We start from the raw sequence: 21,064 nt of genomic DNA on the forward strand, positions 1-21,064 counted from the left end.
ATTTAGGGAATTGAATGATGGTATTCACAAGACAAGAAATTGCTTGACAAGCAGACACACTTACCAAATTATATATATATGAAAGAAGCAAAGTTGAGGAATGGAGATGGAGATAGTTGTTTGGTGAGGATGAAAGTGACAACTAAACAATAACGACTAAGAAATCAAAATCTAAAAGAAGGGTTTGTGTTTGTGTGTCACATATATTTATGTATGTGTATATATTCATCAATCCATCCATCTCTGTGGTGAAATGGTCAGTATGAGATATCCAGCACAGAATAAAATGAATAAATAATTTTTTGAGGTAGATGGAATTAGCTGCAGCCGCGTGGGAATTGGGAATTGACGATTAAAATAAATAAAACCATAATAATAATTATTTGCATGTCGGTATGTAACGTCCAAATCACAGTCATAATCATGGCTATGCTGACTTAGCTTTAAGGGAAAAGGTTTGGAGACAATAAATAATAATACAATTGAACATTGATTTGGTTTAATGAAGAAAAGTTCTTTCCTTCAAGTTGGATCTTGCCCAACACCCTCAACTTCTCATTTCAAGTAGCCTAAAATAAATGTTTAGGGACTTATTACACTATCATTTCCCTATCAAGAAATGTAAAAAATTACCACAATCAATCCACATATCTAAAAACAGAACATTCCAGTTTGAAAAGCCATTTTGCAGCACTGGTGCAATTACAAGGCCACCAACACATACACACAGACTACAAGCACTGATAGACAGCAAGCAACTGTAGATAAACAAACAAATAAATGAATAGTGTGAAAAGGCACAAACAAGGCAAGAAAACACATTTGCTCATCAGTCATTGATCACTTGTCTCTGCATAGCTGCAGCAGCTTATAGCTTGCTTTCAATATTGGAATGTCCTTCAACTCCTATTCTACAGAGCAACAAAGTGAAGTAACAAAGATTGAATGGTCCTCCAAACTAGCTGACATGATAGCTTCCATTTCCAAACAAAACCAATCCTCTATACAAGATGGATCTATGTCAGAGCTCATCGTCGGCTTCATTATATTATGTTACGAGGCCAAAGCTGAACCAGTCACCAAACTCTCATCTTTCGTGTGTGTGTGTGTTCATTTTGATTTCTAGTACTTCCATTTTACATTCTAGTTGTATCGCCTACAAGTGAACAGCTGCAACGTAATATCCATCTGTGTAGGATGAAGAATGAAACTTAAGTTATGAGCAAAAGCATCCATAAAAGGTCAAGTATAAAAAAGAGATATGAGTTCCTCATAAGGGAGAAGAGAATTCCATTCTCTTTTCTTTCAATAACATTATTATAGTATGTGCAAATATATTGACACCCAACTGACCTCATTGCTATGTTGTTGGGAGCAACCAGTGGAACAATTCAACCGTTGATAGACAAAAAGGAAAATTTATGGCATAAATAATTTTTGTAACAACAATAATACGAACAGAGAATGAAAATACAAAATGAGAAACTTATTTTTCCAGCTCAATCTATGACCCATATTTAGAGAATCTCAATTCAACCATATTCATTGTAACTTCACCAAGTATACAAAAACACTACAAACATCTGCCCAAAACCTTAGCTAATACCTAATGCACTGAAACTGATATTGTTTCGGAAGAACCACAACAACAATGCAAAGCTATTGTCTAATTAAAAATAGGCATACTAACCTATGATTGTCCCAGGGCTGGATGGATCGTTTCACCAACACTCATTTAAACTTGAAAAGCACAGAAAAACTTCTCAGAGATATATAAATATCCTAAGAAAAAACCTTCTCTCAATTCTCTCACCATAGAGAGGTCTTCACGGCCAAAATTTGGAGAACCCTACTCAATGCAAACGAGAAAAGGCAAGACACAAATCTCTTAATTTTTTTAACTTACCCAGAAGGCCTCATACTGTGGGAATATAGGTGCCAACTTATAACCAAAGATTTTTTTCTTTATTTTTACTATGTAGGACCTGAGTTTGTTCTTACTAACAATATTAAAAGATTCATAATTACACTATTATTATATTCATACACACATGTATAATATATGTACATGAGCCCTTTATTTGCAGCAGGCCTTAAGCGAATGCCTCTTCCGCCCTTGCCCATGCAAGCCCCAGAAAGAAACAGTTGCTGTTTTCACAATATGGGCAAATGCTGACAGTCATATTGAACATTTTCATGCCACTAACTGACAACATTAAGGTTTAAAAATAAAGATGCAGTTTGAATCCCGCTTTGATGCTTGAAACCATGATTGATTATCTATCACATCGTAATTCATCAATATGTTAAGGTTGTAAAAATCAGTACTTTGAAGATCAAATTCGTTGTGACGAAGCTCATGAAGCATGGTGTCAAAAATCTGTTCATAAGGGCAAAAACCTCGACTCACCGCGTGGGCCTGCACTCAGCCCCTCCTCCTACATTCAGCAGTAATAGAGATGATGAATTGGTTGGACTGTATATGAAGATTCCAGTTATTAAGAAAGCAGGAAAGGCATGGAAAATTATGAAAACATATATAGAATCAAAAAGATTTCACCGTACCAATAGAAATCCCATTTTCGTTTCCGCATGACAGATAGGTTTAACTTCTTTGTCACTTTTTCAAAGAATTTCCCTTCTTCTTCTTCGCGAATTTTCTTCAGATTGGCCAGCAGAAACTCGAATTTACGGAAGCCTATCAATAAGGAGCCAATAAAAATGAAAATGGGCACATAAGCCCAATGATACAGTTGCATTATCATTTATCATCATAGAGCGTGAATAAAGGTCTATTGTGGAAATGGGGAAATGGGTTTCTTACGGAACAAGAAGGGTTCTCAATCCACTCTCAGGCAGGCATTAATCAATAATCATTCTTGGAAATGGACTGGCAAACAAGACGAAGCCCAGAAGTCAGCCATAACATCACCTTTTATAAGGCCCACGATGTGCCGATGACAGTGCCAGCCTCACAAAAAAACAACCGACAATCATTCTCATTCTTCGGGCGACGACAAATGCTTGACAATCCAAGAAGATGAATTGTTGGGCAACATCAATAATAGAATTAATTCGCACCAAATTAGCATCCGAATCGGAACCGTTGGCAACAAGCAATAAAGAACGCAGATATTTTCCCTTTCGGACAGAGGCAGAGAATGCCACGACCCGACTACGAGCGGAGCGCCGACCTCGCAGCATCTTTCCTTTTTTATACGCTTCGTTGTATTTGATTTCATAATTGAAATCGAACCAGATCCCACCCATCAAATACAATCAACACCCCACGTTCGTTCAACACATTGATTGGTTGGCAATTAAAAAATAAAAATGGAATCTTGAAAAAAAATGTGGTCGAATCCGTCGACAACATTTGTAAAACATGTGTGATTGAATGAAAGAATGCACTGAACTGTGACTGTGACTGTGACTAGGACTGTTGGGGTTTGGTGTGGAAAATTGGTAAAATATCTCTGGGCGCTGTCTGCCTCTCACCTTCCTTCCTTCTTGGGGTTCTTTCTATTTAGATTCGATCCAATCTCTCCACTCCCAATATAACTGAGTCCAGAAAAAAAAAAAAAAAAAAAAAAACAGTAAGGAAAACCCGATCTCCCATGGCTGCCGCCGCCGCCGCGTCCTCCTCCATTTCTGCCACCAACAACAATCATCCCCACCATCACCAATCGCTTCAAAGCGCCCATCTTTCCTTCTCACAGTCCTCACTTTCCCTCCACAATCACAAGTACAAACTCCCCTTTCTCTCCTCTCAGTTCCGGATTTCCAATCCCCGCACGCCTTCTACCGTTTCCAATGCGGTCGAGACTCTCCATCAATCCCATTCCCTCTCCAATTCCCCAGATCCATCTTCCCTCCACAGATCCTCCGGCCCCACCATTCTCGTCTCCGAGAAACTCGGAGAAGCTGGCCTTGACTTGCTCCGGAGCTTCGGAACTGTCGAGTGCTTGTATAATTTGTCGCAGGAGGAACTCTGCGATAAGGTTTCCCAGTGCGACGCGCTGATCGTGCGGAGCGGCACCAAGGTCACTCGCCAGGTGTTCGAGTCGGCCAAGGGGAGGCTCAAGGTGGTCGGACGCGCCGGAGTTGGGATTGATAACGTGGATCTGCAGGCGGCCACCGAGTTCGGCTGTTTAGTGGTGAACGCTCCCACGGCGAACACCATTGCCGCCGCAGAGCATGGGATTGCCCTCCTTGCTTCTATGGCCAGGAATGTTGCTCAGGCTGATGCTTCTGTAAAAGCTGGTATGTAATCAACTACATAAAATTTCATATCATATATATATATATGTATATATGCACCTTTGTGCTTTGTGCTCAGATCAAAACATTGCTCGAGTTGAGCAGAATTTGGGTTATGTTTTTTTCTGCTGTCAAACCTTTTCATGAAAAAGTCAGGATCTTTCTCAAGTCTTAGTTAATGTAATATGATAGGTAAATCTTTTTTGTTCTGTTTCCATGATTTGCATCAGAAAGCTTTCCAGATTTAAATTCCAGCAAATCTGCATAGCTGTAGAACAACCCGACCACATATTATTAAGGTATTTACTCCAAATGCTTTCTGCAGGAAAATGGCAACGCAATAAATATGTTGGTGTCTCTCTTGTTGGGAAGACATTGGCTGTCATGGGATTTGGTAAAGTTGGTTCTGAGGTTGCAAGACGTGCCAAAGGGCTTGGAATGAAAGTCATTGCCCATGATCCCTATGCTCCTGCTGACAGAGCACGAGCTATTGGTGTTGACTTGGTATCTTTCGATCAGGCCATCTCTACAGCGGAGTTTGTTTCGCTACACATGCCTCTTACTTCTACGACGAACAAGGTATTCAATGATGCAACATTTGCAAAGATGAAGAAGGGAGTTCGCCTAATCAATGTTGCTCGTGGTGGCGTTATAGATGAAGATGCTTTAGTAAGGGCGCTAGACAATGGAACAGTTGCCCAGGTATGATCTAAAATAATATATGTATGTGTTGCCAGATACATAAATATGTCTTGCAATCAGAACTGAGTCACTTGTTTATTTTCCCCTCGACGTGTTTGTAGGCTGCCCTTGATGTGTTCACAGAGGAGCCCCCAGCCAAAGATAGCAAACTAGTTCAACATGAGAATGTTACAGTTACGCCGCATCTTGGGGCCAGCACAAGGGAAGCACAGGTATGAAATAATCTTGCACACTGTTGTTAATGTTATGTTTGAGATTTACAATTCTGAGGATTGGCGTATTACTATTTCATCAAGAATAAACAAGGCACATAATTTAGTGTAATGCAGTGGAACGGCGCAAAGCAACCTATAGAAAATAATGATAGCTTAATCAGTACTGCTTTTATTATAATTCGAACATTTGCATCTTGATAATTGCATTTTAACCTTGAAATTTCGAATCTTTTCTCGAGTCCTATTAATCTATGCATGCCTGCCATTTCAGGAAGGAGTTGCAGTTGAAATAGCAGAGGCTGTTGTTGGTGCACTGAGGGGGGAGCTCTCTGCAACTGCGGTCAATGCTCCAATGGTTCCTCCGGAGGTGAAACTCAATTTAGGCTTACCAATCCCTTTGATACATTTTACTTGCGCTATACTATACTAACGAATGGAGCTGTGACCAGGTTTTATCTGAATTAGCACCTTACGTATCCCTAGCTGAGAAGCTCGGTAGGCTGGCTGTACAACTGGTAGCCGGAGGAAGTGGAATCCAATCCGTTAAGGTTGTCTACAATTCATCTCGGGATCCAGAAAACTTGGATACCAGGCTTCTGAGGGCCATGGTAACAAAGGGCATCATCGAGCCGATCTCAGATGCCCACATTAACCTTGTCAATGCAGACTTCACCGCCAAGCAGAAAGGGATTCGCATCAGTGAGGAAAGGATCACAATGGTCTCATCCAAGGACGCCCCTATTGACTCAATCCAGGTTCAGATAAGCAATGTCGAATCAAAATTCGCCAGTGCCCTGTTGGACAACGGAAACATCAGCATTGCCGGGAAAGTGAAGTTTGGAGTACCTCACCTGACACTCGTCGGAGGCTTTAGCGTTGACGTGAGCCTGGAGGGAAACCTCATACTCTGCCGGCAGGTGGATCAGCCAGGAATGATTGGCCAGGTTGGGAACATCCTCGGCGAGAATAACGTCAACGTAAGCTTTATGAGCGTGGGGAGGAGTGTGAAGCGTACCAAGGCTATCATGGCAATTGGGGTCGATGAAGAGCCCGACAAGGAGACTCTTGCCAAGATTGGAGGGGTGTCTGCAGTTGAAGAGTTTGTGTTCCTTAAGCTTTAGCAGAACTATGGAGTTTGGTGTTTTTGTGACCTGATGAAATAAGCTAGGCAGCGGCTGTTTGTGCTGTTCTCAGTTGATTATTATTTTCCTATCATTTGGGGATGATCTGTAGAACAAGGTAATGCTTCCTATAATTGTATGTGGTGATGTGTTCGTGCTTGATTTCTTTAGATCCCACCAGGTTTATGTCTGCAATGTGAATGCTCTAAAGTAGCAGAGGCCATGGTAGGCAGGAATGATTAAAGAAGCACTTCACAGCAGCCACAGGTAAAAAGGAGGTCAAAGAATTATATATTATTTCAATGGAGGAAGATTGCCTAAAGGCTAAAATCACCACAAGCCCACCCAACCTCCACTTCAACTAACTTCCACTTCTTCCATGGCATCTCTAAAATCAGTAGGAGCGAAGTCGCCGTCACAGTTAGCTAGAATTGACGTGTGACCGCGTTGAAATTTGTCTATCAGCCATTGCCATGCCAGCAATGTATATGAACACCTGCTGCAAATCATTATAAAAATGCAGTTGTGCCTGGTTCATTAAAGCTGATTGTCGTCAGTTTTCACACTATGACTCATAAATTCCTGTCACTTTTGCTCAGTACTGTTTTGTGCTGGCATGTAGTCCGAGGCGGCAAAACCCTTTTCAGCTAATCATCTTCTTCCTCATGAGAATTGAGGTTTTTTCTCAAGAAAATTAGGCTAGCGCTCGGTTAGTTGCATTATCGACATGAAAATTGCTCTGAGCTGTTTCTTGCTGCTTCTCTTGCTTCCTAATTCGACATTGCTCGTATCTGCTCTGAGCTTGGATGGCGCAGCGCTCTTGTCGCTCCTTAGGCACTGGGATAAGGTTCCTTCATCCATCAATTTAAGTTGGAACGCTTCTGATTCCACTCCTTGTTCGTGGATTGGAGTGCACTGTAACAACCATGACGTCGTGGTTGCTTTCAACTTGTCGGGGTTCGGAATTTCAGGTCAATTGGGGCCAGAAATTGCATACATAAAGCACCTGAAATCTGTTGATTTGAGCTACAACAGTTTCTCTGGTTCAATTCCGAAGGAGCTCGGCGACTGTAGTCTTCTTCAGTCGGTGGAGCTATCATACAACAGCTTTGCTGGAAGGATTCCAGAAAGTTTTGGGGATTTACCAAAGCTCGAGTACTTGAGTCTCTGGGGAAATTCTCTTGGGGGTGAAATTCCTGAATCATTGTTTCGAGCTCCAATATTGAGCACAATTTATCTCAACAACAACAATCTCAATGGCTCAATTCCATCCAGCATTGGGAACGCGACTCGCCTGGAATTTTTGTTTCTGTACAACAATCAGCTATCGGGAACTGTTCCGTCCACCATCGGAAACTGCAGTTCGTTGCAAGAACTTTACCTGAACAACAATTTCTTACAAGGTACATTACCAGACAGCCTGAACAATCTCGAGGAGCTTGTTTATTTGTACGTCAATGATAACAATCTGACTGGGAGGATTCCTTCGGGTTTGGGTAATTGCCGAGAGTTGCTCTATCTCATCTTATCCGACAATCAATTCACCGGCGGTATTCCACCGGAATTGGGAAACTGCAGTAGCTTAACTAACCTCGCTGCTGTTAATTGTGGATTGAGTGGTGAAATCCCTGCTTCTCTAGGGAAGCTCGCTAACCTAAACCTTCTATACCTTTCTGAGAATCATCTGTCTGGAACAATCCCACCGGAGTTGGGAAATTGCAGGGCTTTGATTGATCTGGAGATTTATGATAACCAGCTGGAGGGTGAGATTCCAAGTGAATTAGGGTTCCTCACGCAGCTGCAGATCCTCATGCTTTTTACCAACCATTTGAGTGGAGAAATCCCTGTAAGCATATGGAAGATTCAGAGTCTTCAACATGTTATTGTTTATCAGAACAATCTTGTTGGTGAGCTACCCAATGAAATTACAGAGCTAAAGCAATTAAGAAACATTTCCTTGTTTGAAAATGGATTTACAGGGGTGATACCTCAAGGATTGGGCATAAACAGTAGCCTAATGTTGTTGGATTTGACGAGAAACAAGTTTAGTGGCCCCCTACCTTCAACCCTTTGCTTCAGAAAACAAATGTGCAGGTTGCTCTTGGGCTACAATCAATTTCAAGGAAGCATTCCTTCTGATATAGGGAGTTGCTCTTCTTTGACAAGATTGATTCTTAGACAGAATAATTTATCAGGTAACCTTCCAGAATTTACAGAAAATCCAAACCTTTTGTTCATGGACCTTAGCAGCAACAGCATTAGTGGATCGATTCCGCCAAGCTTAGGAAAGCTCTCTAACATTACCTTTGTAGACTTGTCCCTCAATAAGTTCACTGGTCATATACCTTATGAGATGGGAAATCTAGCATATCTTGAGTCCTTGAATCTGTCAAGCAATGGTCTGGAAGGCGTGCTGCCGGCAAATTTATCACGGTGTTACAGATTGTTGAAGCTTGATGTGAGTCACAATTTATTAAATGGCGAAATCCCATCCAGCTTGAGAAGCTTGATGGAGTTGTCGGATTTGGATCTTAGCGGAAACCACTTTGGAGGAGGTGTCCCTAGACATTTGTTTCAGCTTGGAAAGCTCTCATCTTTGAATCTTGGTGGAAATCAGTTTGGAGGATCTATACCTCCTTCAATAGGGCTTGAAGCCGAAGCGCAGAGTCTGAGATCGTTGAACCTCAGCAATAATAGGCTGACTGGTCATGTTCCATCTGAAGTCAAGAATCTAAAATTGCTGGAGCAGATTGACATATGCTGCAACAATCTATCAGGGAATTTGGAAGCCTTTGGCGAGCTCCGAGCATTAACTAAGGTCAATGTTTCTTTCAATGCTTTTGCTGGTCCTGTGCCAGCAGCCCTAATGAAATTTGTAAGGTTGAATCCTTCATCCTTCGTTGGAAACGGAGACCTGTGCATCAATTGTCGTTCATCAGGCGAGGCAATGTGTCAGGGCAACAACACCTTCAAGCTCTGTAATCAGACACCCGGAAAAAGAGGCCTCAAACACATAATCGTTGCAGTAGTTGTCTGTGGATCTTTCCTTGCAGTTGTTATTCTGGGGTTGGGAATTTGTTACTTCTTTTCAAGGTGGAAAAGCCACGAGCAGAAGAACATGTTAGTCTCCGTGGAGGAAGGCACATCTTCGCTGCTCAACCAAGTTATTGAAGCGACTGAGAACTTAAATGATCGGTACATCATTGGGAGGGGAGCTCATGGGGTAGTATACAAAGTGACATTGGAGCCAAGTAAAGTTTATGCTCTGAAGAAGCTTGACTTTTTCGGGTACGATGGAGGAAGGACGAGTTTGGTCCGAGAAATACAGACCATTGGCAAGGTTAGGCATCGGAATTTGATTAAACTGGAGGACTTTTGGTTGAGAAAGGAGCATGGTCTAATTCTGTACAACTACATGCCGAATGGAAGCCTTCATGATGTTCTACACAAGACACGTCCTCCACCTCTCCTCGAATGGGACGTGAGGTTCAAAATTGTGCTGGGGACTGCAGAGGGACTATCATATCTCCATTTCGACTGCGACCCTGTGATCATCCACCGCGACATCAAGCCAATGAACATATTACTGGATTCAGAAATGGAGCCTCACATTTCAGATTTCGGAATCGCCAAGCTCCTGGATGAGTCCGCCGTTTCTTCAGTAACACAATCCAGTAGGGTTCATGGCACCATTGGGTACATGGCTCCAGGTATATATATACATACGATCTGATTGTGTTCAATCAATCAATAAGTTTAGCTACTAACCTGAGAACGAACATGACCTGATTGTTGCAGAGAAGGCATTTTCTACGAGAAGCAGCAAGGAGAGCGATGTGTATGCTTATGGAGTAGTTGTGTTGGAAGTGATGACGAGAAAATCATTGTGTGATCCATTGTTTGGGGGTTCAGTGGATATGGTGGAGTGGGTTAGATCTGTGTGGCAGGAAACTGAGGACATTGAGGCGATTGTGGATTCAAAGCTTGTGGATGAATTTATAGATTCGAGCTGCAGCAGCAGCATCAAGGAGCAAGCCAAGGACGTTGTAGTGTTGGCATTGTGGTGCACTGAAAAGGACCCCACCAGAAGGCCATCCATGAGAGATGTTGTGAATCGACTTAGACAGACACAGGCCAGAGCTCGAACCAGAGGCAAATAATTAAGCATGCACCACCAAACTCACTAATTTTGGTCATCATCATCGTCGGGTAAAATTACATTAGATAAGTTGACAGGTTAGATCAAGAAAATGTCAGCAGGTTGTAAACAGTAAAAGCTGTACCAGGTAAGCTGAAGCTGTAGTGATTTTTTTTTTTTTGAATGACGGAAGGAAGTAATTATTTTTATAGTATGAAGTTAATATGATTAATTTTAAAAATAAAAATAAAATCAAATGCCAGGCCGGCAAATGAATCAGGTCATTGCCTTTAGTACAGGTTCGAGCCAGTTATAAACCGATTAAAAAGTATTTGATCTGGATTTAATCCATTTAATTAAAAATGGGTTGATATTCGTGACTTTATCTGGATTTTTAATTAATCGGGTCAATCTAATCTAACATGTATAATCAGTCTAAAATTTTTAAATTTTAATTTTAAAATTACAAATTTTATTAACAAAATTTTCAAATACATAATATATATACATAGTAAAAAATATTTATTCATATCATTAAAACTAAGAGTCTAAATTAGCAAATATTACATAATAGTACACAACACAATCATTTGTTTAATCCTAATTTTTTTTTAAAACTTTAGCTTAAATCTTATTTTATTTTTATAAAATTGATCATGATAATTTGAATTGAATTGATAAAATTAAAAAAATATATTTAAATTAAAAATAATATTAATTAAACAGTTTCACTCAATTATTAATTGAGTCAAAAAAATTTTAAACTAAATCTAATTATTTCTGGTAAGATTCAGATCGAGTATCCGATGAGATAAATTTTTGCCAACTATAGAGATATTTTTGCTTATATGTACCGGTCTGATTAGGATGTAAGATAATAGCAAAATAGTAACTATATTAGGGTTGGCATCGGGCCCAGTGTCCAAGGCCCAAATGTCCAGTGCTCCCCTACCCCGCTCTCTCTCTCTCTCTCTCTCTCTCTCTCTCTCTCTCTCTGTTTCTCTTTCTCACTCATTAATTTGTGTCGCATCAGGTTCAGATTCGCATTCAGGCATCAGCTTCATTACACCTCGGCACACGTTCTTCATTATTCAGTCCTGTGAAAGACAATTCAATCAGTAGAATACAAATACATTTACAATCTTGACATCGTTCATTCCTGCCTTCGCTCTCGAATTTCAGAAATCCGTCCATCCTCATCCATGGATGCTTTTTCACCCTTGCCCGCCTTCTCCCCGGCTTCCTTTGGAGCTCACTCCGCCAAGACCGCTCCTTTCCATTCAGATTCTCTCCGAATCCTTCCGAACTTGGCTAAAGCACCCTCATTGCGATCTGCCTATCCAATTACCGCCGTCGCCAGAGATATCTCCGATGACGGAAGTGGCGAACCGTTTCGTGGTGGTCTATCTCATGATGAGAATGGTGTGCTGCGTTTGGTGCCCGAAGAAACACTCTCTTCGCCTCCTCAGGTATTATACGATAGGAGAAAAAGCAAACCAGTTGGTCCTTTACTCCTTGCATTCTTTCCCCACTCCTTGCCTTTCTATCTTTCGCAGACACATATGTGTGTGTTTGCGTGTATATGCAGCTATATATATATATATATGTATATATATCCAGTTACCTTACGCTACTACTCTATATTTAATTCAAGATATTTTCCTTCCGGACTATAATTTGGGCTCCATCCCCTTATTCTGATTTTGAAGCTTGATCACAGCCTCAGAAAGTTTCCCTTCTTTTCTCAATTAACACACCTTCAACCACATGATAGGAAATATGAAACATGCTATTGGGTATATGTTGATGAACAATTACTATGATTGAGTCTAAAAAATAAAATATTAGATTGTGTGCTTTTGCTCAGGCCCTATGCTTGGGAATAGAGTAAAAGAATAGTCTTTGAACGCATGAATTTGGATTGGGATGGCAGCATGAACTATTAATTAAAAATTGAATTCAATGTTAAAACCATTACTGTTGCCAAAAATACCATTACAGGAGTTTCTATTGCCATCATTTTAGCTGTTTTTCTGTTTGTTGCTCATGTTGGGAGGTCCTTCATTCTTGTCACTCCCTGCAAAAAGCTACTGTTTGGTTATAGATTGTGCTCCATAGAATGATTGAGTTTTATATTCTTTTTTATGATATAGTCCATCAATGGATATTTCAAATCGCTTCTTCAGCTTTGTTGTGATGGCCTTTCTCATATCCTGAAGGATAATTCAGATCTCAAACAGACTAGTGAAAAGGATGCATATTCAGCTAGACATCCTCTTGTTGTCCCACATGGAAGCACAGCTGGTGGAGGTACAAGAGCTGGCCTTTTCAGAACGCCTATATCAGGAGGAGTTCAAAATGCAACTTCTGCACATGGCTTACCTAAACCTTCTTTAGCAGTTAGGAATTTAATAGAACAAGTAAGATTTCTATGTTTCTTTGAATATTTTTACGTTTTCCATAACTATCACCTGTACAGAGACTTAAAAAATCACTTTTTGACATCTTTTGCAATTTTTTGTTGGACCCGTAATGAAGGCTAGATTTGCTCACTTGTGTACTGTGATGTCTCGCATGCATCACCGACGTGAAGGTTATCCATTTGGATCACTTGTAGATTTTGCACCAGATCCTATGGGACGTAAGTTGTACTACTCTGGGTTAGGGATGTTTTTATTGACTTCCTTTTTCTATTGCCGTTTTATTTACTGTTCCTGTTCTTTGTATGTTTCATATACAGTTAGAGATATCTTCTGTTTTGAGGAGTAACCTCTGGTGTCTCCCTTTGCAGATCCTATATTTTCGCTGTCACCATTGGCCATACACACTAGGAACTTATTAACTGATCCAAGATGCACATTAGTTGTACAGGTAAGGAATTTTTTACAAGCATTTTCATTTTGTCTGTCATTGTTTATATCTACCTACATATCTGTGAGTTGTAAAAACCTAAAAAAAATTATTAGATTCCTGGATGGAGTAGCTTGTCAAATGCACGGGTGACAATTTTTGGTGATGTATACCCCCTCCCAGAAGACCAACAGGTGACTGCCTTCTACTGATTTAATATCTGTGAACTAATCTGCAGAAGGAATCCATTTGTTGATAAAGAGTCCTTTTGTGGTTAATGGGCTCCCAACTTTATTAAATCCATTTGCATAAATTCCATTTCACTTTTATAAAAATGAAATAAATGGAATGGTTGGAATTTCCTTATGTCATTATGACTTTTGGCATATATATTTTGATGAACCATCCTATGAAAGTTTGTTTGCGCTTTGCAATTGCTTTATTGTGATTTGCTTCATTTACTTAAGAGTGAAAAGAATCATCCCGGCTATTTATTTCCTCCCTTTAGTGGATGCTCCTTTTTTCACTTGCAGCGACATAATATTGTGAAAGGATGATAGTTAGCATTCTTCCTCTCAAACCCTTTGCTGCCACTAGTTAGTTTCCCTAAAGCCAGCACCTAGATAACAGTTACAATATTGAATCCTGATGTGCTTGTGTGGTGCAGAAGTATTGAGAGTTTAGCATTTGGGTACTCTTTATACTTTGCATGGTCAGGTTTTGCATACTTCTAATAATGTTTTATATGTCACATTGCATCACCAGGAATGGGCCCATAAACAGTACTTAGCTAAACACCATCAGGGACCTTCTCAGCAGTGGGGAAATTTGCACTACTTCCGAATGCAGAACATAAGGTTTGCCCTTTCCTGCGAGAGTTCTGTTGAAATATTCCCCCAGTTTTTGGCATTCAAATGTGACACAAACTATTAGTTCAAGAGCAATGAATCGATGTGGATATATATCATTTCTTGCTCAACAATGCCAGAACATTACAGTGACCTTGGCACATTATTTCTCGTAGTTCATTAAGACTATAATTGTGCTTGTGCATATATAATCATGATAAATATTATACACTACGTAGTCTTGATTTTGCACACTGTTGAATGAGCAGCACCATTATTTTCAAGAACTTAGTGATGGTTTGGTCTTTTATGGCAGTGATATATATTTTGTTGGAGGGTTTGGAACTGTTGCATGGATCGATGTTAAGGAATATGAAGCCCTACAACCTGATAAGATTGCTGCTGATGGGGGTGAACAGAATCTGAAGGTATGTTATGCTCCACAGCCTTAGTTCTTTGTAAAAAATACTAAAAAAAAGTTCATTTGCTTTCTTATAACATGTTTTATTCCATTTCTACAGGAACTAAATGCAATATTTTCAAAGCCTCTGAAGGAACTATTGTCAAAAGAAACTGAGGTAGACGACGTTGCTTTTATATCAGTTGACAGCAAGGGGGTTGATATCCGTGTTCGGCAAGGAGCCCAGGTCTGCATGCTTGCCTCAATGATTTACAATGTCTTGGCTTTTGGCTATTTTGTGACATAGTTTTCTTGTGTGCAGTATAATGTCCAGAGAATCTCATTTAGAGAACGACACAATGTTGAAACACTAGAAGAAGCCAAAAATGCACTTTGGGAACTTCTAGATAGAGGTCAAGTAGACCAAAAATCACATAAGTGAGCGGTTCTATTTGTCGGTCTTTTGATTTTGTTGCCTTTTCAGACGAAGGAGACTAACATGAAGTCAAGCTGTAACATCCTATTCTTAGAGGAAAACGATTGTCTTATGCTCCATGTGAAACTACTTTTTCTTGCAAGTTTGATGATCTTGGAGAGCTTGTACTAAAGAAACAAAACGGATTACTATTAGATTACTATTATGCCTTGATTTAGTACTCTCAAACATTGTTTCACAGGGTTCATGCTTACACGCATTATCTAGCCACCAATACACAGCAATGAAGAGATCTTCATGTCTTGGTAAACAACACACAATTTTACTTAAACTCTACTCTCTGAAAATTACACTGCAGGATCTAACAAAACATAAGAATTTTAGAAAACAAAAATCAAATGAAAAAGAATTAAGCCATTGAATTGATTACAACATATTGTATAGGTTAGGTTGGTAGTTTTGCCAACATTTTCATTGCAGAATGAGCTTTGTTCTCCACATCTCTCCAATGACTTTTCTGGGTGCCGGATTATCGGGGCCCCTGTCTCGTTGCCCTGATGTGAAATACAACATTCCGTCCCAAAAACCGACTAGTGTGGTCTTCACACGATAGGGGAGCTTTCCAATCACCGACCACTTCTGAAATAGTGTGAACCAAAGAATAGAGGAAAGCCATGAATACAATTTGTTGATGCAATTTGAGCTCCTCACAGAAAACTAAGAAAGCATAAGCTTGAAGAATCAACTTAGCCACACAAAATGGAATCTTTCTTTCATGACTGAACATATTGGTTCAAGGATTTCTAGAAATGAAAAACAATCAAACCACACCAAAACAGGAGATTTGAAAACAAAAGTTCACATTGATGAGAAATCATTGGATAAGAACAGAGCGATTGACACAAGGGAAAAGGACCAAATACTTTGTGAGAATGGAATAAATTAATCAGGTTTCTCTTAAATGGTAGACAAATCATGCGATGTACCATCTAATTTTTGATCTAACAAGACAAATCCAGTTCCAGTACTTAAGAAAGATAAGGTATCAAAGGACCCTCGGCTGGTCAAAGAATTTGAAACTGTAAAATGTATTTGAGCAATAATAAATTTGTCTTAAGTCATTCATAAACCACAAATCATGGTACCGAAAGCAGATAATTATTGAGAAGGATACCTGTTTGTCAAACTGAAACTGGAATATTTCTCCAACTAATGTCATCTTTTTGGTTGTAGGATGCTTCTCCGTGGTACCTCCAACAATGATAACAGAGTTGTTGACAATTGTCCAAGCGAACTCAATATGAGAATCAGGTTTTGGCATAGGAGGTAACATTTTCCACTTCATATCATCATCTAGCATGTATACATCACTATATACAACCTGGAGAGAACATAATTTTGTGGTCAAATACCTCATCCTCGAAGTAAATTTTTTTTGTGATAGTAAATCTTCACTTTTTATTTTTGTATCAACTTAAGGAATTGCTTTTTATCGCATTCAACAACTATTTTACTTGAAATACATCAAAACCCAACACACATCCAAAAAAAAAAACACCCATAGTCTGCATGGATCTAATAGTTGGAGTTGCCATCACAATAAGTTTAGTACTACAGTCAACGCTAACTTTCTTTTAAAGGCAAAGAGTGATACCTCATTCCGACGGGAGCATTTAAATATTGGAGATCCAGGTTTAGCCATGAAATCACCTTCTTGTCCACCAAAAACATACAGCTGGTCATTGAACACAACACAAGCCCTACATGGAACAATACATGTATGAAAAGACCATTTCTGATAAGCACAACCATCCAAGTTAAATCATAAAGGTGTAACTCACATGAAGATTTGAAATGAATTCAAATATTTACCATATAGTTTTCACGGACTAGAAAAATAAAATAAGAATATTATAATTTTAATGGAACAAAGATATACATTAAATGACATTTGAAATTAATTGACAATATGAACTGCTTATTACTTTTGGAATGGTAGTTCTTCATAAACAGATATACTAAAGAAGCAAAACTTTCCACGGAGAATCCAGTAATCCCTAGAAATGTTTCAGATGATAGTTTAGCCTAGAAAAACTCCAAAGGAGATGCTGAAAGCAAGTTCAGCTTCAAAGCATGTGTTTGTGCAAACAGGTTGGTTGTTGCAGGGGATAGGATTGAGCATGATTAGGGATTACGGTGCACCTGACCCTGATGAAGACACGATACAAAGGGAATAATTTTTACCCAAACATGTCAGGTAACACTACATTTTCAAACAAAACATCAATAAGACTAGATTAATAAATCAGATTCCTAAAACACAATGATTTGGGAATCAACAAAGTTATCTAGAGTTAGGATTCTATAAACAGGTGCTAGGTTATTAATTTTTGAGCTTTGATAAGAGAGCCAAGTGCATCATAGCAATAACTGATGTGAATATCGACAAGATTTTGTCAAACAGTACTGATAAAAGCAGAAAAACCTGTGAGGTCCACCACGGGGAATGGGAATTTCAGATCGCCATTCCTTTTCTAAAGCTTTTCCATTCTTTACAGCAATGCTCCAATGCTCAAGTGCAGGTGTATGCCTGTTCTCCTTACTCCCGCCCATCACATGGAGCCTGCCTCTCCAAAGTTGGGTGGCAGGTGCATACCTGAAAATACAACGCCTATCTATGGTTAATAGAACAGTCAAAAAATGAAGAGGGGAAAAAAAAAACTACAAAATTTGAAGAACCAAAAGTTTATTTTGAAGAACAAACAGATGAATTTCACTAAATAGAACTACCAGATACCAGAACACAGAGTCAGGTAATCAGTTCATGCCTTGGGACAGGCAAAGGTGGCATGCTCTGCCACTTTTTTGTCTCCGTGTCTAGTATGAACGTATGTGCTGTAGGCCCTCTACATTGAGGACCATACTGTCCAGTTACAATATAAATGTATCGTCCGTCAGTCACCATGCCTAAATGTGAGTGTGCCATTTCTTTTGGCATGTCAAACCTTCCTCCCCAAGTGTTGTCCGAGAAATTGTACACATCAACATGAGAATGAACCTTACAACAAATAACAATCAACCTCCATTAGCTTTTGCACACATTGGCAGGACAACATGAAATTTATGTATATGTAGAATGCCCTAGCAAGATAATACACTGTTTCAGGTGTTCTAACTAATCAAAAGCTCTAGCACACATGTACAGCACATTGTTCTGTCATCTCATTTAATAAACATACATGTATTATGAGATATTGTCATAAATATCTTGAAGAAACTAGCTAAGTACCTCCTAGGGTAATCAAGTAATACTTTTCGCCCACACCAGCAACAGGCAGTTTACATAATCAGTAAACCAGAAATTTCTATACAACATGAATGAAAAATATAAAAGTTTTCCGTATCAGATGAAATGCAAGACTACCTAAGCAGTATCAATCAAATAATAGGTTTAAGATACCTACAGAATCTATGTTTCCATAGCCGGCGAATACAAAAAGATGATTTTTTATTTGTATTGCTGCCCCATCAAGACGAGGCACTGGTGCTGGTGCCATCTTTTCCCATTTCAAATCAGGAGCTGGCAAGTCAGCAAAGGTTGCCGACAAAACCCTCCCAGGTTTATCTTGCTCAGATTTCTCCTGTGAGAGAGGAAGCCAAGACATTCATTTCATTTTCAGGACTGCTAGTACAATGAAAGAAAGAAAGATAAATAAATAAAGAACGAACAAACGAACGAAAAGCATACATTGATAATCACGAATATAAGACAAGAACGAGTAGGCCTTGAGCGGATCAAAGCAATGATAAAATAAGATCACCGACCTCAGTTGAAGCGCGTTTGGTGGCATCATTATTACGTTTAGGATTTGAAACGACGAAACTTTGGGAATTTTGCAGAGTCCAAGTAGAGGAGGAGGAGGAGGAAGAAGCCCAGAGCAGATCGGCGATGAGAAAAGTACCCAAAAGACCAAAAACTGTCAACACATACTTGGTGGTCCGATGCTTGCCCACAGGTGTCCTACCCATATCTCTATCTCATGTTCTCCTCACCTTCGGTTCATTTGCCTCCAGATGGACTATTAGAGGGTTGGCTGGCTTGCGGCCGCCGCCTCTGCAATTGGTGTTTTCTTCGGAATCCTTAGGTGGGTGGTGAAGAGAACCGCGTTCTTGGATCCAGAGATCAATGGAGGAGGTGAACAGGAATGGCACAAGGTTGATCTAAGAGTTAACCTTAACAGACGAGGACCGGACCGGACCGGCCGAACCAAGCGACCCGAACCGAACCGGCTCTCGTTGAGCTTATCTGCTGTACTATTGACGACGCTCACACATTGTCATTGGCTATTTCTTCTTCAAAAGATCATCGGATTTATGAGAATGACGTTTCCGGCGAGAACAGCAAATCCACCACTGATTTCCAGTTCGTTGTTCCAACGGAATCTCGTCGTAATCCCGTGCAGATTCTCAATGTCAAGTGTTCCTCGGAAGAAGATCCCGTTCCAAATCCCGGCACGCGACAGAGTTATACAGATAGGGAGGTACAGAGGGAAGATGCTGGGAAGCCTGCCGTCGAGGTACCTCAAGTGGATGTCGAAGAATCTGAGAGCCGGGGACATGGAGGAGTGGGCGAGACTGGCGGATGAAGTGCTGGATGACCCTGTGTACAGAGACCGGATCGAGTGGGAGATGGTGGAGAAGATATTGAATGGGGACAACACAAGCCCTAGCCCTAACCCGAGTAGTAGGAGCAGGAGCAACGCGGCGGCGGAATTGGTGGAAATCAGCGGGAGGTTTGGTTGGGACAACGAAGATAAACAGGGGTGGAGTGAAATTGATTTCGGGCTGCTGGGTACCTCCAAGGGTGGGAGAATTCCTCGATTGGATTTGGGGAAGAAGAAGAACAGAAAGGAGAATGGAGTTGGTAGTTTGAAAAAGGGGGAACAGAAGGTCGTAGAAATTAGTGGAGGGAGGAGGAGAGAGAGGGTATTGAGGCGGCGGAGATTAGTGGCGGAGATGGATGGAGGCGGGGATTATCTTCCTCATCGGAAAGAGAGGGAGAGAGGGGGAGAAGAAGGATTCAGAGATTCTTCTTCGATGATCCGAGTCTCAGACTCAGACTCAGACTCAGATAGTAATGGCGGCGGTGTTCGGCAGAATCCATTCCCCGGCAGGCAAGCACTATTGGACAACGTACTGCTCCGTCGTGGTCGTCGTCCCGACTTTACCAGTTCCAGTTAGTTACCAGTTGTTCAATCCGTTTAGATTTGTGAACAGTATTTGATACAATATTCTTAATAAAAAATATTGATGAACAGTAATAAAAATATATTATAATAATAATAAAACATTCTTAGTAATGGCGGTGGGATAGCTTTTTTAGCGTGGGCCAAAGCCAAAAATTGGCGTTGTTACATTGTTTTGTTTTTCTTTAAAATTTTAAAATTATAAATTTGATTTTTAAATTTAATTTTTATTTTTTAAAATTTTTTAAAATTTTATTTTAAATTATAAAAATAAAAAGTTGTTTAAAATAATAAAAAAAATTGAATATTTGAAGAATAATAGTAAAAAATAAATTATGATTGAAATAAAATTACTGCAACGGCATATTTGGAGATGGTCTTAGCTACGCATGGTTCGTTAACTTGTTTGTCAAGCTTGATTTTCAAGAGTAAGAGTAAAAAATTCGTTGGAAGGTTTACCCAATGTGTATTTTTAGATAGTCACATTATAAAAATAAATAAACATTAGAGATTGTTTCTTTAGACTTCAAATATGAGGTTTCGAATTTTAGAACTTTGTTTATATTAACATATTTTCACTTATTTGATATTATTTATTTTTTAAAAAATACAATATCAAATATATTTTTTACTTTTTTTTGTTGTCACCATTGGATTTTTTATTTAGTGCATGATTATTTTAGATACTTTGAGATGTGACGAAGGAATATTATTTTAATATTAAATTTAAATTATTTTTTTTTTAAATTTATAAAAAAGACATAGTCTAAATAAAAATATTTTTTTTAAAAAAAAAAAATAAATAAATAAATCCACCCAAAACGCCTAAATGGTAGTTTGCTAAAAAC

General features: G+C 39.5%; 6 protein-coding genes and 1 long non-coding RNA gene across 15 annotated transcripts; 4 read left to right on the plus strand and 3 right to left on the minus strand.

Moving 5' to 3' along the window:
* Positions 1-650: 650 nt before the first annotated feature.
* Positions 651-3,244, minus strand: LOC127254052 (uncharacterized). Of its 7 annotated transcripts, none has more exons than XR_007839402.1 (4): positions 2,825-3,244; positions 2,566-2,698; positions 2,411-2,438; positions 651-1,188 (listed from the first exon to the last, which is right to left on the minus strand). XR_007839402.1 is itself a non-coding variant. In XM_051278922.1 (3 exons), the coding sequence occupies exons 1-3, from the start codon at positions 2,763-2,765 to the stop codon at positions 1,137-1,139; spliced, it is 318 nt and encodes a 105-aa protein (XP_051134879.1). In that variant the 5' UTR covers positions 2,766-2,818; the 3' UTR covers positions 651-1,136. The 7 variants fall into 7 exon arrangements, 1 of the variants encoding a protein (XP_051134879.1); XR_007839398.1 differs by having other exon boundaries at positions 1,354-2,438; positions 2,825-3,235; XR_007839399.1 differs by having other exon boundaries at positions 1,691-2,438; positions 2,825-3,234.
* Positions 3,245-3,555: 311 nt separating this feature from the next.
* Positions 3,556-6,460, plus strand: LOC127254050 (D-3-phosphoglycerate dehydrogenase 2, chloroplastic-like). Its single transcript, XM_051278920.1, has 5 exons — positions 3,556-4,263; positions 4,586-4,962; positions 5,064-5,174; positions 5,449-5,544; positions 5,627-6,460. Exons 1-5 carry the CDS (start codon positions 3,618-3,620, stop codon positions 6,296-6,298), a joined length of 1,902 nt encoding a protein of 633 aa, XP_051134877.1. The 5' UTR covers positions 3,556-3,617; the 3' UTR covers positions 6,299-6,460.
* On the minus strand, positions 6,376-8,409 carry LOC127254053 (uncharacterized). The gene is made up of 2 exons (XR_007839403.1): positions 8,287-8,409; positions 6,376-8,142 (listed from the first exon to the last, which is right to left on the minus strand). It is a non-coding gene; the product is annotated as an uncharacterized LOC127254053 (long non-coding RNA).
* LOC127254048 (receptor-like protein kinase) lies at positions 7,026-10,768 on the plus strand. The gene is made up of 2 exons (XM_051278915.1): positions 7,026-10,008; positions 10,097-10,768. The coding sequence occupies exons 1-2, from the start codon at positions 7,026-7,028 to the stop codon at positions 10,456-10,458; spliced, it is 3,345 nt and encodes a 1,114-aa protein (XP_051134872.1). The 3' UTR covers positions 10,459-10,768.
* A 524-nt stretch (positions 10,769-11,292) lies between these two features.
* Positions 11,293-15,543, plus strand: LOC127254055 (uncharacterized). 3 transcript variants are annotated; one of them, XM_051278925.1, is made up of 9 exons: positions 11,293-11,905; positions 12,590-12,856; positions 12,975-13,077; positions 13,228-13,307; positions 13,403-13,480; positions 14,052-14,143; positions 14,451-14,562; positions 14,656-14,781; positions 14,857-15,543. In XM_051278925.1, exons 1-9 carry the CDS (start codon positions 11,639-11,641, stop codon positions 14,974-14,976), a joined length of 1,245 nt encoding a protein of 414 aa, XP_051134882.1. In that variant the 5' UTR covers positions 11,293-11,638; the 3' UTR covers positions 14,977-15,543. The 3 variants fall into 3 exon arrangements, with proteins under 3 accessions (XP_051134882.1, XP_051134883.1, XP_051134884.1); XM_051278926.1 differs by having other exon boundaries at positions 11,294-11,905; positions 12,623-12,856; XM_051278927.1 differs by having other exon boundaries at positions 11,301-11,905; positions 12,656-12,856; positions 14,857-15,183.
* LOC127254054 (kelch repeat-containing protein At3g27220-like) lies at positions 15,365-19,067 on the minus strand. Its single transcript, XM_051278924.1, has 7 exons — positions 18,796-19,067; positions 18,435-18,611; positions 17,799-18,028; positions 17,456-17,626; positions 16,625-16,730; positions 16,145-16,351; positions 15,365-15,609 (listed from the first exon to the last, which is right to left on the minus strand). Exons 1-7 carry the CDS (start codon positions 18,997-18,999, stop codon positions 15,442-15,444), a joined length of 1,263 nt encoding a protein of 420 aa, XP_051134881.1. The 5' UTR covers positions 19,000-19,067; the 3' UTR covers positions 15,365-15,441.
* On the plus strand, positions 19,062-20,287 carry LOC127254056 (uncharacterized). Its single transcript, XM_051278928.1, has one exon. The coding sequence runs from the start codon at positions 19,345-19,347 to the stop codon at positions 20,209-20,211; it is 867 nt and encodes a 288-aa protein (XP_051134885.1). The 5' UTR covers positions 19,062-19,344; the 3' UTR covers positions 20,212-20,287.
* The last annotated feature ends 777 nt before the right edge of the window (positions 20,288-21,064 follow it).

Source organism: Andrographis paniculata, unplaced genomic scaffold, assembly GCF_009805555.1.
Source record: "Andrographis paniculata isolate CXL003 unplaced genomic scaffold, ASM980555v1 Contig52END, whole genome shotgun sequence".
NCBI classification, from domain to species: Eukaryota; Viridiplantae; Streptophyta; class Magnoliopsida; order Lamiales; family Acanthaceae; genus Andrographis; species Andrographis paniculata.

Bases quoted from the DNA above. Each gene is read 5' to 3' on its own strand.
- LOC127254052 (XM_051278922.1), bottom strand. From the start codon at position 2,765: ATGATAATGCAACTGTATCATTGGGCTTATGTGCCCATTTTCATTTTT. The intron at 2,477-2,565 runs GTACGGTGAAAT...CTTCATATACAG, and splicing joins CGAAAATGGGATTTCTATTG to TCCAACCAATTCATCATCTC. The intron at 1,189-2,410 runs GTGAGTCGAGGT...CATCCTACACAG, and splicing joins GCTGAGTGCAGGCCCACGCG to ATGGATATTACGTTGCAGCT.
- LOC127254050 (XM_051278920.1), top strand. From the start codon at position 3,618: ATGGCTGCCGCCGCCGCCGCGTCCTCCTCCATTTCTGCCACCAACAAC. The intron at 4,264-4,585 runs GTATGTAATCAA...TGCTTTCTGCAG, and splicing joins TGATGCTTCTGTAAAAGCTG to GAAAATGGCAACGCAATAAA. The intron at 5,175-5,448 runs GTATGAAATAAT...CTGCCATTTCAG, and splicing joins CCAGCACAAGGGAAGCACAG to GAAGGAGTTGCAGTTGAAAT.
- LOC127254048 (XM_051278915.1), top strand. From the start codon at position 7,026: ATGAAAATTGCTCTGAGCTGTTTCTTGCTGCTTCTCTTGCTTCCTAAT. The intron at 10,009-10,096 runs GTATATATATAC...TGATTGTTGCAG, and splicing joins CATTGGGTACATGGCTCCAG to AGAAGGCATTTTCTACGAGA.
- LOC127254055 (XM_051278925.1), top strand. From the start codon at position 11,639: ATGGATGCTTTTTCACCCTTGCCCGCCTTCTCCCCGGCTTCCTTTGGA. The intron at 13,078-13,227 runs GTAAGTTGTACT...CTCCCTTTGCAG, and splicing joins TGCACCAGATCCTATGGGAC to ATCCTATATTTTCGCTGTCA. The intron at 14,782-14,856 runs GTCTGCATGCTT...TCTTGTGTGCAG, and splicing joins GTGTTCGGCAAGGAGCCCAG to TATAATGTCCAGAGAATCTC.
- LOC127254054 (XM_051278924.1), bottom strand. From the start codon at position 18,999: ATGGGTAGGACACCTGTGGGCAAGCATCGGACCACCAAGTATGTGTTG. The intron at 18,612-18,795 runs GTCGGTGATCTT...CCTCTCTCACAG, and splicing joins CCAAACGCGCTTCAACTGAG to GAGAAATCTGAGCAAGATAA. The intron at 18,029-18,434 runs GTAGGTATCTTA...ATTTGTTGTAAG, and splicing joins GCTATGGAAACATAGATTCT to GTTCATTCTCATGTTGATGT.
- LOC127254056 (XM_051278928.1), top strand. From the start codon at position 19,345: ATGAGAATGACGTTTCCGGCGAGAACAGCAAATCCACCACTGATTTCC.